A 17,418-nucleotide genomic window follows, 5' to 3' on the forward strand; every position below is an offset into this window, starting at 1 on the left:
GGGGGGTGCGTTGGCTGCTCTCTTCTTGGTTTTTGGGGTCATGTCTTCACTGGAGCAGTCCTGGGCTGCAAGCACAGCTGCAGTTTAAATATGGTGTCCTGCATGAAGAGGCGGTGAGGTAACAACATGGCGGGCAAATCGGAGGCTGCCCGCCAGCGAGACAGCGTGTTTCCTATGAATGCATAATTAATAAGCTGGGAATGGGACAATGTGGCACGAAAACCCACCATTGCAGCCGGTGGGTAAAATGCCCTTTATCCTGCCCGCTACTGCACTTAGTGTAAATCTGGGATGATTCCGCCCTTCGTCTCCGCAACAACTGTGTGGTGATCACTCCTACCAATACCGTCATGGACAGATACATCTGCAACAGGTGAGGATGAGGTCAAGTCTGCTTTGTCCTCTTGTTGGTTCCCTTACCATCTGCCACAGGCCCAGTCTAGCAGCTATGTCCTTCACTGACTGAGCTGGCTGAGTCCTAGTGGTGCTACTGAGCCACTCTTGGTGATGGGCATTGAAGTCCCCCACCCAAGAATACATTCTGTGCCCTGCCGCTCTCACTGCTTCTTCAAAGTGGTGTTCAACATGGAGGAGCACTGATTCATCAGCTGAGGGAAGGTGGTCCGTGATAATCAGCAGGAGGTTTCCTTGCCCATGGTTGAATTGGTGCTATGAGACTTTGTGGGGTCCAGAGTCAACATTGAGGACTCCCAGGGCTACTCCCTCCTGACTGTATGCCACTGTGCCTCCACCTCTGCTGGGTCTATCCTGCCAGTGGGTCAGGACATACCCAGCGATGATGGTGATGGTGGTGTCTGGGACATTATCTGTCAGGTATGATTCTGTGAGGACGACTATGTCAGGCTGTTGCTTGACTAGTCTGTGAGACAGATCTCCCAATTGTGGCACCACCCCCCAGATGTTAGTAAGGAGGGCTTTGCAGGGTCGACAGGGCTGAGTTTGCCTTTGTCATTTCCGGTGCCTAGATCGCTGCCAGGTGGTGGGAGAGTTCCTTTCTATTGATTGATGTTTAAGTTATTTGCTCTGCCTTTAACAATCTTGGATAAAAGCATTTTTAAATTCTCTTTTAATCCATGCCCATTCTAGAGGGTTAGATCGTTGTCGTCATTTCATCATTGATGTAACAACAGGCGGACAGTACAACATCGCAGGAGAGTCAAATTTCCACAGCTCACTGCAAGATTTGGTGAACTTCCACACACACGTTCCCATTGCCCCATTCAATGAATGTCTGAAGAGCCCTTGTGGACAGGTAGGGATTTGAACTGCCAAACAAGCAGGGTGATTGATTTAGTGAATTTGAAGCAATACATTGTAAAACCATTAGCTGTCCTGATGCTGGCTTCAGGCAACGAAACCCTCCATCTGCCAAACAAATGTATAAAATATTCCAAACTTAACTTTACCACTATGGTTACAGATCCTATCTCAAAGCAACTCCATAAGTTCCACTATTCTATCTGTTAAACTGATACAGTGACAGGGTCATACTGATTGTCACACTGATTCAGTGACAGGGTCACACTCGCTGTCACACTGATGCAGTGACAGGGTCACACACTCGCTGTCACACTTATGCAGTGACAGGGGCTCACACACACACACACACACACACGCTCATATACACAGTCTCTCTCACACACACACCCAAGCACCCACACACACACATACACACACACAGAGCCTCTCACAGGCACACACAGTCTATCTCTCTCTCTCACACACACACACACACACACACACACACACACACACACAGCCTCTCACAGGTACATGTGCACGCACACACACAGTCTCTCTCACACGCACCACACACAGTCTCACACACACACACACACACACACAGTCACACACACACACACACACACACACACACACACTCTCTCTTTCTCACACACACAGTCTCTCTCACACACAGTCTCACACGTACACACACACACATACATGCGCACACACAGTCTCTCACAGATACACACGCACTCATGCACGCACACACACACACACACACGTTTCTCACAGACACTCATACACATGCACACGCACGCACACACACACTCTGTCTCTCACAGGCACACAAACTCTCAGACACACACGCGCGCTCTCAGACACACACACGCTCTCACAGACACACACACATGCACGCGCTCACAGACACACACACACACACACACGCACACACAGTCTCTCACAGACACACACGCGTGCGCACACAGTCTCTCACAGACACACACCACTCTCAGTCTCTCTCTCTCACACGCACACACACACACACACACAGTCTCTCACAGACACACACACTCACAGTCACTCACGGTCACACACACACACACTCACAGTCACACACACACACACACGCTCACAGTCACACACACACACGCTCACAGTCTCACAAACACACACACTCACAGTCAGTCACACACACTCAGTCACACACGCACACAGTCTCACACACACACACGCGCACCCACACTCTCTTTCTCACACAGACACACAGTCTCTCTCTCTCACACAGTCTCACACGTACACACACGCACACATACACATGCGCACACACACATACATACGCGCGCACACAGTCTCTCACAGATACACACGCACTCATGCATGCACACATACACACACACACACACACACACAGTGTCTGTCACAGGCACACACACACAGTCTCTCACAGACACACATACACACGCACACGCACGCACAAACACTCTGTCTCTCACAGGCACACAAACTCACAGACACACACACTCTCACAGACACACACACACGCTCTCACAGACACACACATGCAAGTGCTCACAGACACACACACAGTCTCTCACAGACACACGCACGCATACACACGCGTGCGCACACAGTCTCTCACAGACACACACACACAGTTACTCATGGTCACACACACACACTCACAGTCACACACACACACTCACAGTCACACATACACACACACAGTCACAGTCACACACACTCAGTCACACACACACATGCACACAGTCTCTCACACACTCAGTCTCACACACACACACACACACTTAATCACACACACTCAGTCACACACACACACACACTCAGTCACACACACACACACACACACACACACACTCAGTCGCATACACACACACTCACAGTCACACACACAGAGACACTGACAGGGTCACACTAACTGTGACACCGGAACAGTTATAGGGTCACACTAACTGTCATGCTTATGCAGTGACAGGGTCACACTAACTATCAACCTGATACAGTGACAGGATCACACTAACTGTGACACCAGTACAGTTATAGGATCACATTAACTGTCACGCTTATGCAGTGACGGGGTCACATTAACTGTCACACTGATACAGTGACAGAGTCACACTAAATGTGACACTCATACAGTGACAGGGTCACATTAACTGTGACACTGATACATCGACAGGGTCACATTAACTGCCAAAGTGATACAGTGACAGGGTCTCACACACAGGAACTGTCACATTGATGCAGTGGCAGGGTCACTCTAACAGTCACACTGATGCAACAACAGGGTGCACACACACACACACAGATACAGTGACAGTGTCTCGCACACTGTAACACTGATACAGTGACGGGGTCTCACGCGCACAGAGTGTCACGCTGATACATTGATGGGGCCACAAACACACACAGTTTCACACTGATACTGTGACAGGGTCACACGTGCACACAGTGTCACATTGATAGAGTGATGGGGTCACACACGCACACAGTGTCACACTGATACAGTGACAGGGTCACACACAGTGTCACGCTGATATAGTGACAGGGTCACACGTGCACACAGTGTCACACTGATATAGTGACGGGGACACCAGCACACACAGTGTCACACTGATATAGTGATTGGGCACACATGCACACACTGTCACACTGATACAGTGACAGGGTCACACACTGTCACACTAACACAGTGACAGGGTCAAATATAGTGTCATGCTGACGCAGTGATGGGGTCCCACATGCACACAGTGTCACGCTGATATAGTGATTGGGCACACACGCACACAGTGTCACACTGATACAGTGACAGGGTCACACACGCACACAGTGTCACGCTGATACAGTGACAGTGTCAGACGCGCACATAGCGTCACGCTGATACAGTTACAGGGTCACGCACGCACACGGCGTCACATTGATACAGTGCTGGGGTCACACACAGTTTCTCACTGATTCAGTGACGGGGTCACACGCCCACACAGTGTCACACTGACACAGTGACAGGGTCACACGCGCACACAGTGTGATGCTCATACAGTGACAGGGTCAAACGCGTACACCGTGTCTCACTGATACAGTTACAGGGTCACACACGCACACGGCATCACACTGTTACAGTGATGGGGTCACACACGCACACACAGTGTCACACTGATACTGTGATGGGGTCACACACTCACACAGTATCTCGCTGATACAGTGAAGGGTCACACGGGCACACAGTGTCACACTGATACAGTGGCAGGGTCACGCGCGCATACAGTGTCACGTTGATCCAGTGACGGGGTCACACGTGCACACAGTGTTACGCTGATGCAGTGATGGGGTCCCACATGCACACAGTGTCACGCTGATACAGTGACAGGGTCACGCACGCACACGGCGTCACATTGATACGGTGCTGGGGTCTCACACAGTTTCTCACTGATTCAGTGACAGGGTCACACGCCCACACAGTGTCACTCTGATAAAGTGACGGGGACACCAGCGCTAACGGTGTCACGCTGATATAGTGACAGGGTCACACGTGCACATAGTGTCACGCTGATACAGTTACAGGGTCACGCACGCACACGGCGTCACACTGACACAGTGACAGGTTCACACGCCCACGCAGTGTCACACTGACACCGTGACAGGGTCACACGCGCATGCAGTGTCACACATGATACAGTGACGGGGCCACACGCGCTCACAGTGTCACACTGATACAGTGACAGAGTCGCACATGCACACAGTGTCACACTGATACAGTGATGGGGTCACACACGCACACAGTGTCACACTGATACAGTGACTGGATAACATGCACACACAGTGTCACACTGACACAGTGACAGGGTCACACGCGCACACAGTGTCACACTGATACAGTGACAGGGCAACACACGCACACAGTGTCACACTGATACAATGACTGGATAACATGCACACACAGTGTCACACTGATACAGTGACGGGGCCACACGCGCACACAGTGTCACGCTGATGCAGTGACAGGATCACACGCGCACACAGTGTCACACTGATACAGTGATGGGGCCACACGCGCACACAGTGTCACGCTGATGCAGTGACAGGATCACACGCGCACATAGTGTCACGCTGATACAATTACAGGGTCACGCACGCACACGGCGTCACATTGATACAGTGCTGGGGTCACACACAGTTTCTCACTGATTCAGTGATAGGGTCACACGCCCACACAGTGTCACACTGATACAATGACAGGTTCATACGCACACACAGTGTCACACTGATACAGTGACAGGGTCACACACGCGCACGGTGTCACACTGATACAGTGACAGAGTCGCACACACTGTCACGCTGATACATTGATGCGGTCACACACGCACACAGTGTCACGCTGATACAGTGACAGGGTCACACACGTGCACAGTGTCACGCTGATACAGTGACAGGGTCACACAAAGTGTTACACTGATACAGTGATGGGGTCACACACGCACACAGTGTTACACTGATACAGTGACAGGATTACACGCACACGCAGTGTCACACTGACACGGTGACAGGGTCACACGCGCACATAGTGTCACACTGATACAGTGACAGGATCACACGCACACACAGTGTCACACTGACACAGTGACAGGGTCACACATGCACACAGTGTCACACTGATACTGTGATGGGGTCACACTCGCACACAGTGTCACACTGATACTGTGACAGGATCACACGCACACACAGTGTCACACTGACACAGTGACAGGGTCACACGCGCACGCAATGTCACACATGATACAGTGTCGGGGCCACACGCACACACAGTGTCACGCTGATACAGTGACAGGATCACAGGCGCACACAGTGTCACACTGTGACAGGGTCACACGTGCACACAGTTTCACACTGATACATTGACAGGGTCACACGCACACACAGTGTCATACTGATACAGTGACAGGGTCACACACGCGCACAGTGTCACACTGATACAGTGACAGGGTCACACACAGTGTCACGCTGATACAGTTATGGGGTCACATGCGCTCACAGTATCTTGCTGATACAGTGATGGGGCCACACACGCACACACTGTCACACTGATACAGTGACAGGGTCACACACTGTCACACTGACACAGTGACAGGGTCAAATATAGTGTCATGCTGATTCGGTGACAGGGTCACACACGCACACAGTGTCACGCTGATGCAGTGATGGGGTCCCACATGCACACTGTGTCACACTGATACAGTGACGGGGACACCAGCGCACACAGTGTCACGCTGATATAGTGACAGGGTCACACGCGCACACAGTGTCACGCTGATACATTGACAGGGTCACACACACGGCGTCACACTGATACAGTTCCGGGGTCTCACACAGTTTCTCACTGATTCAGTGACGGGGTCACACGCCCACACAGTGTCACACTGATACAGTGACAGGATCACACGCACACACAGTGTCACACTGATACTGTGATGGGGTCACACTCGCACACAGTGTCACACTGATACTGTGACAGGATCACACGCACACACAGTGTCACACTGACACAGTGACAGGGTCACACGCGCACGCAGTGTCACACATGATACAGTGTCGGGGCCACACGCACACACAGTGTCACGCTGATACAGTGACAGGATCACAGGCGCACACAGTGTCACACTGTGACAAGGTCACACGCGCACACAGTTTCACACTGATACCTTGACAGGGTCACACGCACACACAGTGTCACACTGATACAGTGACAGGGTCACACACAGTGTCACGCTGATACAGTGATGGGGTCACATGCGCTCACAGTATCTTGCTGATACAGTGATGGGGCCACACACGCACACACTGTCACACTGATATAGTGACAGGGTCACACACTGTCACACTGACACAGTGACAGGGTCAAAAATAGTGTCATGCTGATTCGGTGACAGGGTCACACACGCACACAGTGTCACGCTGATACAGTGACGGGGACACCAGCGCACACGGTGTCACACTGATATAGTGATTGGGCACACACGCACACAGTGTCACGCTGATACATTGACAGGGTCACACACACGGCGTCACACTGATACAGTTCCGGGGTCTCACACAGTTTCTCACTGACACAGTGACAGGGTCACACGCGCACACAGTGTGATGCTGATACAGTGACAGGGTCAAACGCGTACACCGTGTCTCACTGATACAGTTACAGGGTCACACACGCACATGGCATCACACTGTTACAGTGATGGGGTCACACACGCACACACAGTGTCACACTGATACTGTGATGGGGTCACACACACACAGTATCTCGCTGATACAGTGAAGGGTCACACGGGCACACAGTGTCACACTGATACAGTGGCGGGGTCACGCGCGCATACAGTGTTACGCTGATGCAGTGATGGGGTCCCACATGCACACAATGTCACGCTGATACAGTTACAGGGTCACGCACGCCCACGGCGTCACATTGATACAGTGCTGGGGTCACACACAGTTTCTCACTGATTCAGTGACAGGGTCACACGCCCACACAGTGTCACTCTGATAAAGTGACGGGGTCACGCACGCACACGGCGTCACACTCGCACACGGCGTCACACTGACACAGTGACAGGGTCACACGCCCACGCAGTGTCACACTGACACCGTGATAGGGTCACACGTGCATGCAGTGTCACACATGATACAGTGACGGGGCCACACGCGCTCACAGTGTCACACTGATACAGTGACAGAGTCACACATGCACACAGTGTCACACTGACACGGTGACAGTGTCACACACAGTGTCACACTGATACAGTGATGGGGTCACACACGCACACAGTGTCACACTGATACAGTGACTGGATAACATGCACACACAGTGTCACACTGACACAGTGACAGGGTCACACGCGCACACAGTGTCACACTGATACAGTGACAGGGCCACACACGCACACAGTGTCACACTGATACAGTGTTGGGGTCACACACGCACACAGTGTCACGCTGATACAGTGACAGAGTCACACGCCCACACAGTGTCACACTGATACAGTGATGGGGTCACACATGCACACAGTGTCACACTGATACAATGACAGGGTCACATGCACACAGTGTTACACTGATACAGTGACAGAGTCACACATGCACAGAGTGTCACACTGATATGGTGACAGTGTCACACACAGTGTCACACTGATACAGTGATGGGGTCACGCACGCACACAGTGTCACACTGATACAGTGACAGGATCACACCCACACACAGTGTCACACTGACACTGTGACAGGGTCACACGCGCACACAGTTTCACACTGATACAGTGACGGGGCCACACGCGCACACAGTGTCACGCTGATGCAGTGACAGGGTCACACATGCACACAGTGTCACGCTGATACATTGATGGGGTCACACACGCACACAGTGTCACACTGATACAGTGACAGGGTCACACACAGTGTCACACTGATACAGTGATGGGGTCACACACGCACAGTGTCACGCTGATACAGTGACACGGTAACACGCGATCACAGTGTCACACTGATACAGTGATGGGGTCACACACGCACACAGTGTCACACTGATACAATGACAGGGTCACACGCACACACTGTCACACTGACACTGTGACAGGGTCACACACGCACACGGTGTCACGCTGATACAGTGACAGGGTCACACACAGTGTCACACTGATACAGTGACAGGATCACACGCACACGCAGTGTCACGCTGATACACTGACGGGGCCACACATGCACACAGTGTCACACTGACACAGTGACAGGGTCACACGCGCACACAGTGTCACTCTGATACAGTTACAGGGTCACACTGACATAGTGACAGGGTCACACGCCCATGCAGTGTCACGCTGATACACTGACGGGGCCACACGTGCACACAGTGTCACACTGATACAGTGATGGGGGTCACACTCGCACACAGTGTCACACTGATACTCTGACAGGGTCACACGCACAAACAGTGTCACACTGACACAGTGACAGGGTCACACGCGCACACAGTGTCACGCTGATACAGTGACGGGGCGACACGCGTACACAGTGTCACACTGACACAATGAATGGGTCACGCCCACGCAGTGTCACACTGACACAGTGACAGGGTCACACGCGCACGCAGTGTCACACATGATACAGTGACAGGGCCACACGCGCACACAGTGTCACACTGATACAGAGATGGGGTAACGCACGCACACGGCGTCACACTGACGCAGTGCTGGGGTCACACACAGTTTCTCACTGATACAGTTACAGGGTCACACGCGCACACGGCGTCACACTGACATAGTGACAGGGTCACACGCCCACGCAGTGTCACGCTGATACAGTGACAGGATCACACGCGCACACAATGTCACACTGATACAGTGATGGGGTCACACATGCACACAGTGTCACACTGATACAGTGACAGTGTCACACACAGTGTCACACTGATACAGTGACTGGATCACACGCACACACACTGTCACACTAATACAGTGACGGGGCCATACGTGCACACAGTGTCACACTGATACAGTGCTGGGGTCACACACAGTTTCTCACTGATTCAGTGACAGGGTCACACGCCCACACAGTGTCACACTGATACAGTGACGGGGACACCAGCGCACATGACAGGGTCACACACGCACATAGTGTCACGCTGATACAGTTACAGAGTCACGCACGCACACGGCGTCACACTGATGCATTGAGGGTCACACGCCCACACAGTTTCTCACTGATTCAGTGATGGGGTCACACGCACACAGTGTCACGCTGATACAGTGACAGGATCACACACAGTGTCACGCTGATACAGTGATGGAGTCACACACGCACACAATGTCACGCTGATACAGTGACAGGGTCACACGCACACACGGTGTCACACTGATACAGTGATGGGGGTCACACGTGTACACAGTGTCACACTGATACTGTGACAGGATCACACGCACACACAGTGTCACACTGATATAGTGATGGGGCCACACGCGTGCACAGTGTAACGCTGATGCAGTGACAGGGTCACACATGCACACAGTGTCACACTTACACAGTGACAGGGTCACACGCGCACACAGTGTCACGCTGATACAGTGACAGGGCCACACGCGCACACAGTGCCACACTGACACAGTGACTGGGTCACACGCGCACACAGTGTCACACTGATACAGTGATGGGGTCACACATGCACACAGTGTCACACTGATACAATGACAGGGTCACACGCACACACAGTGTCACACTGATACAGTGACAGGGTCACACATGCGCACAGTGTCACACTGATTCAGTGACAGAGGCACACACAGTGTCACGCTGATACATTGCTGCGGTCACACACGCACACAGTGTCACACTGATACAGTGACACACGCGCGCACAGTGTCACGTTGATACAGTGACAGGGTCACACACAGTGTCACACTGATACAGTGATGGGGTCACACACGCACACAGTGTCACACTGATACAGTGACAGGATCACACGCACACGCAGTGTCACACTGACACAGTGACAGGGTCACACACGCACACAGTGTCACACTGATACACTGACGGGGCCACACGTGCACACAGTGTTATGCTGATGCAGTGACAGGGTCACACGTGCACACAGTGTCACACTGATACAGTGATGGGGGCACACGCACACACAGTGACACACTGACACAGTGACGGGGCCACACGCGCACACAGTGTCACACTGACACAGTGACTTGGTCACACGCCCACGCAGTGTCACACTGACACAGTGACAGGGTTACACACGCACGCAGTGTCACACATGATACAGTGACAGGGCCACACGCACACACAGTGTCACACTGATACAGAGATGGGGTCACACACGCACACAGTGTCACACTGATACAGTGACAGGGTCACACGCGCACACAGTGTCACACTGATACAGTGACAGGGTCACACACAGTGTCACGCTGACACAATAATGGGGTCACATACGCACACAGTGTCACACTGATACAGTGACAGGGTCACACACGCACACAGTGTCACACTGATACAGTGACAGGGTCACACGCAGTGTCACGCTGATACAGTGATGGGGTCACACACACACACACACACACACACACACACACACACACACTATCTCGCTGATACAGTGATGGGGTCACACACGCACACAGTGTCACACTGATACAGTGACAGGGTCACACGCGCACACAGTGTCACACTGATACAGTGACAGGGTCACACACAGTGTCACACTGATACAGAGATGGGGTCACACACGCACACAGTGTCACACTGATACAGTGACAGGGTCACACGCGCACACAGTGTCACACTGATACAGTGACAGGGTCACACACAGTGTCACGCTGACACAATAATGGGGTCACATACGCACACAGTGTCACACTGATACAGTGACAGGGTCACACACGCACACAGTGTCACACTGATACAGTGACAGGGTCACACGCAGTGTCACGCTGATACAGTGATGGGGTCACACACACACACACACACACACACACACTATCTCGCTGATACAGTGATGGGTCACACACGCACCCAGTGTCACATTGATCCAGTGACGGGATCACACGTGCACAGTGTCACGCTGATACAGTGACGTGGTCACACGCACACAGAGTGTCACACTGATACAGTGACAGTGTCACACAGTGTCACGCTGATACAGTGACAGGGTCACACACAATGCCACACTGATACAGTGACAAGGTCACACACAGTGCCACACTGATACAGTGATGGGGTCACACGCGCATACAGTGTCACACTGATACAGTAACGAGGTCGCACTGATACAGTGACAGGGTCACACACACTGTCACACTGATTCAGTGACAGGGTCACACACAGTGTTACACTGATACAGTGACAGGGTCACACACAGTGTCACACTGATACAGTCACAGGGTCACACACAGTGTCACACTGATACAGTCACAGGGTCACACTGATACAGTGTCAGTGTCACACTGACACAGTGACAGGGTCACATACAGTGTCACACTGATACAGTGACAGGGTCACACTGATACAGTGACAGGGTCACACACAGTGTCACACTGATACAGTGACAGTGTCACACTGATACAGTGTCAGTGTCACACTGATACAGTGACAGGGTCACACACAGTGTCACACTGATACAGTGACAGTGTCACACTGATACAGTCACAGGGTCACACACAGTGTCACACTGCTACAGTAACAGGGTCACACTCAGTGTCACACTGATACAGTGACAGTGTCACACTGATACAGTGACAGTGTCACACTGATATAGTGACAGGGTCACACTGATACCGTGTCTGTCACACTGATACAGTGACAGGGTCACACACAGTGTCACACTGATACAGTGACAGGGTCACACTGATACAGTGACAGGGTCACACACAGTGTCACACTGATACAGTGACAGTGTCACACTGATACAGTGTCATGGTCACACTGATACAGTGACAGGGTCACACACAGTGTCACACTGATACAGTGACAGTGTCACACTGATACAGTGACAGGGTCACACACAGTGTCACACTGATACAGTGACAGGGTCACACACAGTGTCACACTGATACAGTGACAGTGTCACTCTGATACAGTGACAGTGTCACACTGATACAGTGACAGTGTCACACACAGTGTCACACTGATACAGTGACAGGGTCACACACAGTGTCACACTGATACAGTGACAGGGTCACACACAGTGTCACACTGATACAGTGACAGTGTCACACACAGTGTCACACTGATACAGTGACAGGGTCACACACAGTGTGAATTAATCAATGTCAGTAAATGTTCGCGCCTGCTGCTTGACCATGCTGTTCACAGAGCCACTAATGGCAAAGACAGCTTATCAAACTTCCCTCTCCCAGCTAGATATTGCTGTCCTGGGCCTGACTCCCAGTGATATGGTCTGGGTAACTGTGAACACTGGCCTTTTTATGTGTGGAAGTGAGACTGGAGCTAGTGTGCATGTCAGGCCTGTTGATCCACTTGATGTTCCATTGTTGGATCTTGCTATGTGAAATTTGCTGCAGTTTTACCATGTGACAGGAGTCAGTCTTAAATCGCTGTGCCGTGGTACAAGGATCTGTGGAATTTTTAATGTTTTGGGAGGGAGCTCTCAAAAAGAAGAAGGTTTGAGAATCTCTGGTCTGAAGTGTAGATTTTGCTGAATGATTGGCAGTTCCTCCTCCCCACGATTACAATCTTATCTTTCACAGGTGAGTCACAGAGATGTTGATTATGAAGAATTGGGTATTTTTGTTCCCATGGGAAAGAATCGGAACTCACCAACTGCTTGTTCAGGTTCCTCTGCTGGGATCTCCTTTCCAGCGAACCCGAAATCTGTTTGCCACCATGGGACTCCGAATCAGCCAAAAGAAGCAGCCAGTGGCCCTCCTATACCACCGAAAGGAGACAGTAACAATGTGCCCCTTCCTCTTCCATGTCGAGGAGTCACCTACTTGAAACTGATGTCAGAGACCAAGGCAATGATTGATGAGCCTCCCAAGCTGCTAGATCAAGCGCCTGTGAAAAGACTCTACCCATCGTTAAGAAATCAGCCAACAGCAATATCTATGGAGCAGCCACCCACTGCAGGAGTAAGTGCTGTTTGAATTTTATTTTCCTGTTCAGCTCCCATTTTGGATTGGATAGCTGGATGTCTGGAGCAATTACCTCCCCTGGGGTTTGCACTGGGTACAGGGGCTGTTGAGAGGACTGACTTTGCCCAAAGAGCTCAAGAACCTCCTGTTGGATAATATTGGCACGAGGTTCCCTGGGCCTGAAAATTGACTGCAGATTCTAAACAAGATGATTTACCTTCAGGTCAATGTACAACTTGCTTCCTGCAGCCCCTCAGCTCATCTGTCTGAGCAGAGTGCCCAGCAACAAGACCTTCACTGTCAGATTTACAGGCACCCGTGAGAGTTCAGGGTCTCTAATTCCCTCTGGCACCTCATCTCCCTGCCTGTTTAATATGGGGAATCGCAAAAAAATCTCCTTTTGTGAAGAGTTCTCAGGAATTCTGGGATCAGACCAAAGTGGGTGGGGAAAAAAATCTACATCCTTTTTCCTGAGCTATGAACCGAGGGAATGAGGGTTTATTCAGGGTAAAGAAAATGTACCTCCTAGTTCCAGCACTTGTTACAGCATTTTCTCTTTCTTCCCATTACAGACAGAGGCAAATCATTGAGGAGCATTCCTCCTTTCTGCATTGCAGACTTCAAAATGTCTGAAGGGCAGTTTCCTATCCTATCAAACCCAATAATATTCAAATCCCATTGAGTCAAGTTCCAAATCCACTGGGTTTGCTTCAGTCTTATCCAAAATGGTTCAATATCATAATGAACCTCAATCCCTCCTTGGGAAAATAGACAAAAATCCAAAAACATGACCCTGATGAAATGTAATTTATTCCATCAAAACAAATTGAACTCTATCCTCTGAAGCACACAGTTCCAAACAGACCTAACCCCAATATTACCAAGTTTTGGAATCCACAGCCAGGGAAAAATGTCAATTGGCACTTGAAGAGGTTCGAGTTCATTGCAGAGATCCAGCACAGATTTGTAAAAGGCCGATTGTGCCTAACTAAACCAACTGAATATTTTGTCAAAGTAGCAGAGAAGGTTGATGAAGGCAATATGGTGGATGTTGTCTATATGGATTTTAAGGAAATGTTTGATAGGGTAACACATAAAAGGCTGGCTAACAAAATTGAAGCTCATGGAATAGGAGGGTTAGTGTCAGCTTGGCTAATAATTGGCTTAAGGGCAGAAAACAGCGAGTCATGATAATAGCATGAAAGCAAAATCCTGCCGATGCTGGGAATCTGAAACAAAAACAAAAATAGCTGGAAAAACTCAGCAGGTCTGACAGCATCTGCGGAGAGGAAGACAGTTAACGTTTCGAGTCTGTATGACTCTTCTTCAGAACTAAAGAGAAGTAGGAATGTGGTGAAATATAAACTGTTTAAGGGTGGGGTGGGACAGGTGAAACTGGATAGAGGGCAAGCGATAGGTGGAGGCACAGGAGAGATTGCAAAAGATGTCATAAACAAAAGGTCGAAGGGGTGTTGATGGTACCGATGCTGGCTAAAGGAGGTGCTAATGGTGACATTAAGAGTAGAAAGCAGGAAGATGGCCCTAGTGGGAGTGGGGTGGAGGGAGGGGACAGTGTGGGAGAAAAGATCAAAATAGGCAAAAGGGTGGGGATAAAACAATGAATGGAAATAAATTTTAAAATAATAATAATGGAAATACTTGGGAAAAAAATATATTAGAAAATTTAAAAATAAATATTTGGAAAAAGGGGATCAAAAAGGGGTGAGGATGGAGGAGAGAGTTCATGATCTGAAATTGTTGAACTCAATGTTAAGTCTGGAAGGCTGTAAAGTGCCTAATTGGAAGATGAGGTGCTGTTCCTCCAGTTTGCGTTGAGCTTCACTGGAACATTGCAGCTGGCCAAGGACGGACATGTGGGCATGAGAGCAGGGTGGAGTGTTGAAATGGTAAGTGACAGGGAGGTCTGGATCATGCAGACAGAACGAAGGTGTTCCGCAAAGCGGTCACCCAGTCTGCGTTTGGTCTCTCCAATGTAGAGGAAACCGCATTGGGAACAACGGATGCAGTAGACTAAATTGAGGGAAGTGCAAGTGAAATGCTGCTTCACCTGAAAGGAGTGTTTGGGCCCTTGGACGGTGAGGAGGGGGTAAGTAAAGGGGCAGGTGTTGCACCTTCTGCAGTTGCATGGGAAGGTGCCGTGGGAGGGGGTTGAGGTGGTGGGGGTGATGGAGGAGTGGACCAGGGTTTCCCGGAGGGAACAATCCCTACAGAATGCAAACAGGGAGGGGTGAAGGGAAGGTGTGTTTGGTGGTGGCATCATGCATGCCAGGACACCCTGGTCCACTCCTCCATCACCCCCAACACCTCAACCCCCTCCCACGGCACCTTCCCAAGCAACTGCAGAAGGTGCAACAACTGCCCCTTTACTTCTCCCCTCCTCACCGTCCAAGGGCCCAAACACTCCTTTCAAGTGAAGCAGCATTTCACTTGCACTTCCCTCAATTTAGTCTACTGCATTCACTGCTCCCAATGCGGTCTCCTCTACATTGGAGTGACCAAACACATACTGGGTGACTGCTTTGCGGAACACCTTCAGTCTGTCTGCAAGCATGACCCAGACTTCCCTGTTGCTTGCCATTTCAACACATCACCCTGCTCTCATGCCCACATGTCCGTCCTTGGCTTGCTGCAATGTTCCACTGAAGCTGGAAACTGGAGGAACAGCACCTCAACTTCCGACTCAGCACTTTACAGCCTTCCGGACTTAATATTGAGTTCAACAACTTAAGATCATGAACTCTCTCCTCCATCCTCGCCCCATTTTGATCCCCTTTTTCCAAATATTTATTTTTAAATTTTCTAATATATTTTTTTCCCACCTATTTCCATTATTTTTATTTTAAAATTTATTTCCATTCATTGTTTTATCCCCACCCTTTTGCCTATTTTGATCTTTTCTCCCATACCGTCCTCTCCCCCCACCCCACCCCCACTAAGGCCATCTGTCACTGGCTCATCCTGCTTTCTACTCTTAATGTCACCATTAGCACCTCCTTTATCCAGTATCACCACCATCAACACCCCTTTGTCCTTTTGTTTATGACTTCTTTTGCAATCTCTCATTTTCCTCCACCTATCACTGGCCCTCTATCCAGCTTCACCTGTCCCACTCCCTTTAAACAGTATATATTTCACCACATTTTTATTTCTCTTTAGTTCTGAAGAAGAGTCATATGGACTCGAAACATTAACTCTATCTTTTCTTTCTCTCCACAGATGCTGTCAGACCTGCTGAGTTTTTCCAGCAATTTTTATTTTTGAATCATGATAATGATTGTTTTTGCAGCCTGTAGTGTGGCAGACAGTAGTGTTCCCAAAGGTCAGTGCTAGGACCACTGCTTTCTTTGATATATATAAATTACTTGAATCTTGGAATATGGAGTAAAATGTTTAAATTTCCTGGAACTTGCTGTCCACTAGGATGGTGGAAGCAGATACAATCAATGATTTCAAAAGGAATTTGGATGGAAACTTGGATGAAATAAACTTGCAGGCT

The 17,418-nt window shown here is 50.2% G+C and overlaps 1 protein-coding gene across 1 annotated transcript in view; it reads left to right on the forward strand.

The window, feature by feature from the left end:
- Window positions 1-17,418, forward strand: part of LOC144689209 (hematopoietic SH2 domain-containing protein-like) — a 105,774-nt gene that overhangs the window by 80,647 nt on the left and 7,709 nt on the right. The window contains exons 4-5 of the mRNA XM_078556321.1: window positions 1,108-1,273; window positions 13,518-13,898. Coding sequence (XP_078412447.1) covers window positions 1,108-1,273; window positions 13,518-13,898 — 547 coding nt within the window. The remainder of the gene's footprint in view (window positions 1-1,107; window positions 1,274-13,517; window positions 13,899-17,418) is intronic.

Source organism: Cetorhinus maximus, chromosome 13, assembly GCF_964194155.1.
Source record: "Cetorhinus maximus chromosome 13, sCetMax3.hap1.1, whole genome shotgun sequence".
Classification (NCBI taxonomy): Eukaryota; Metazoa; Chordata; class Chondrichthyes; order Lamniformes; family Cetorhinidae; genus Cetorhinus; species Cetorhinus maximus.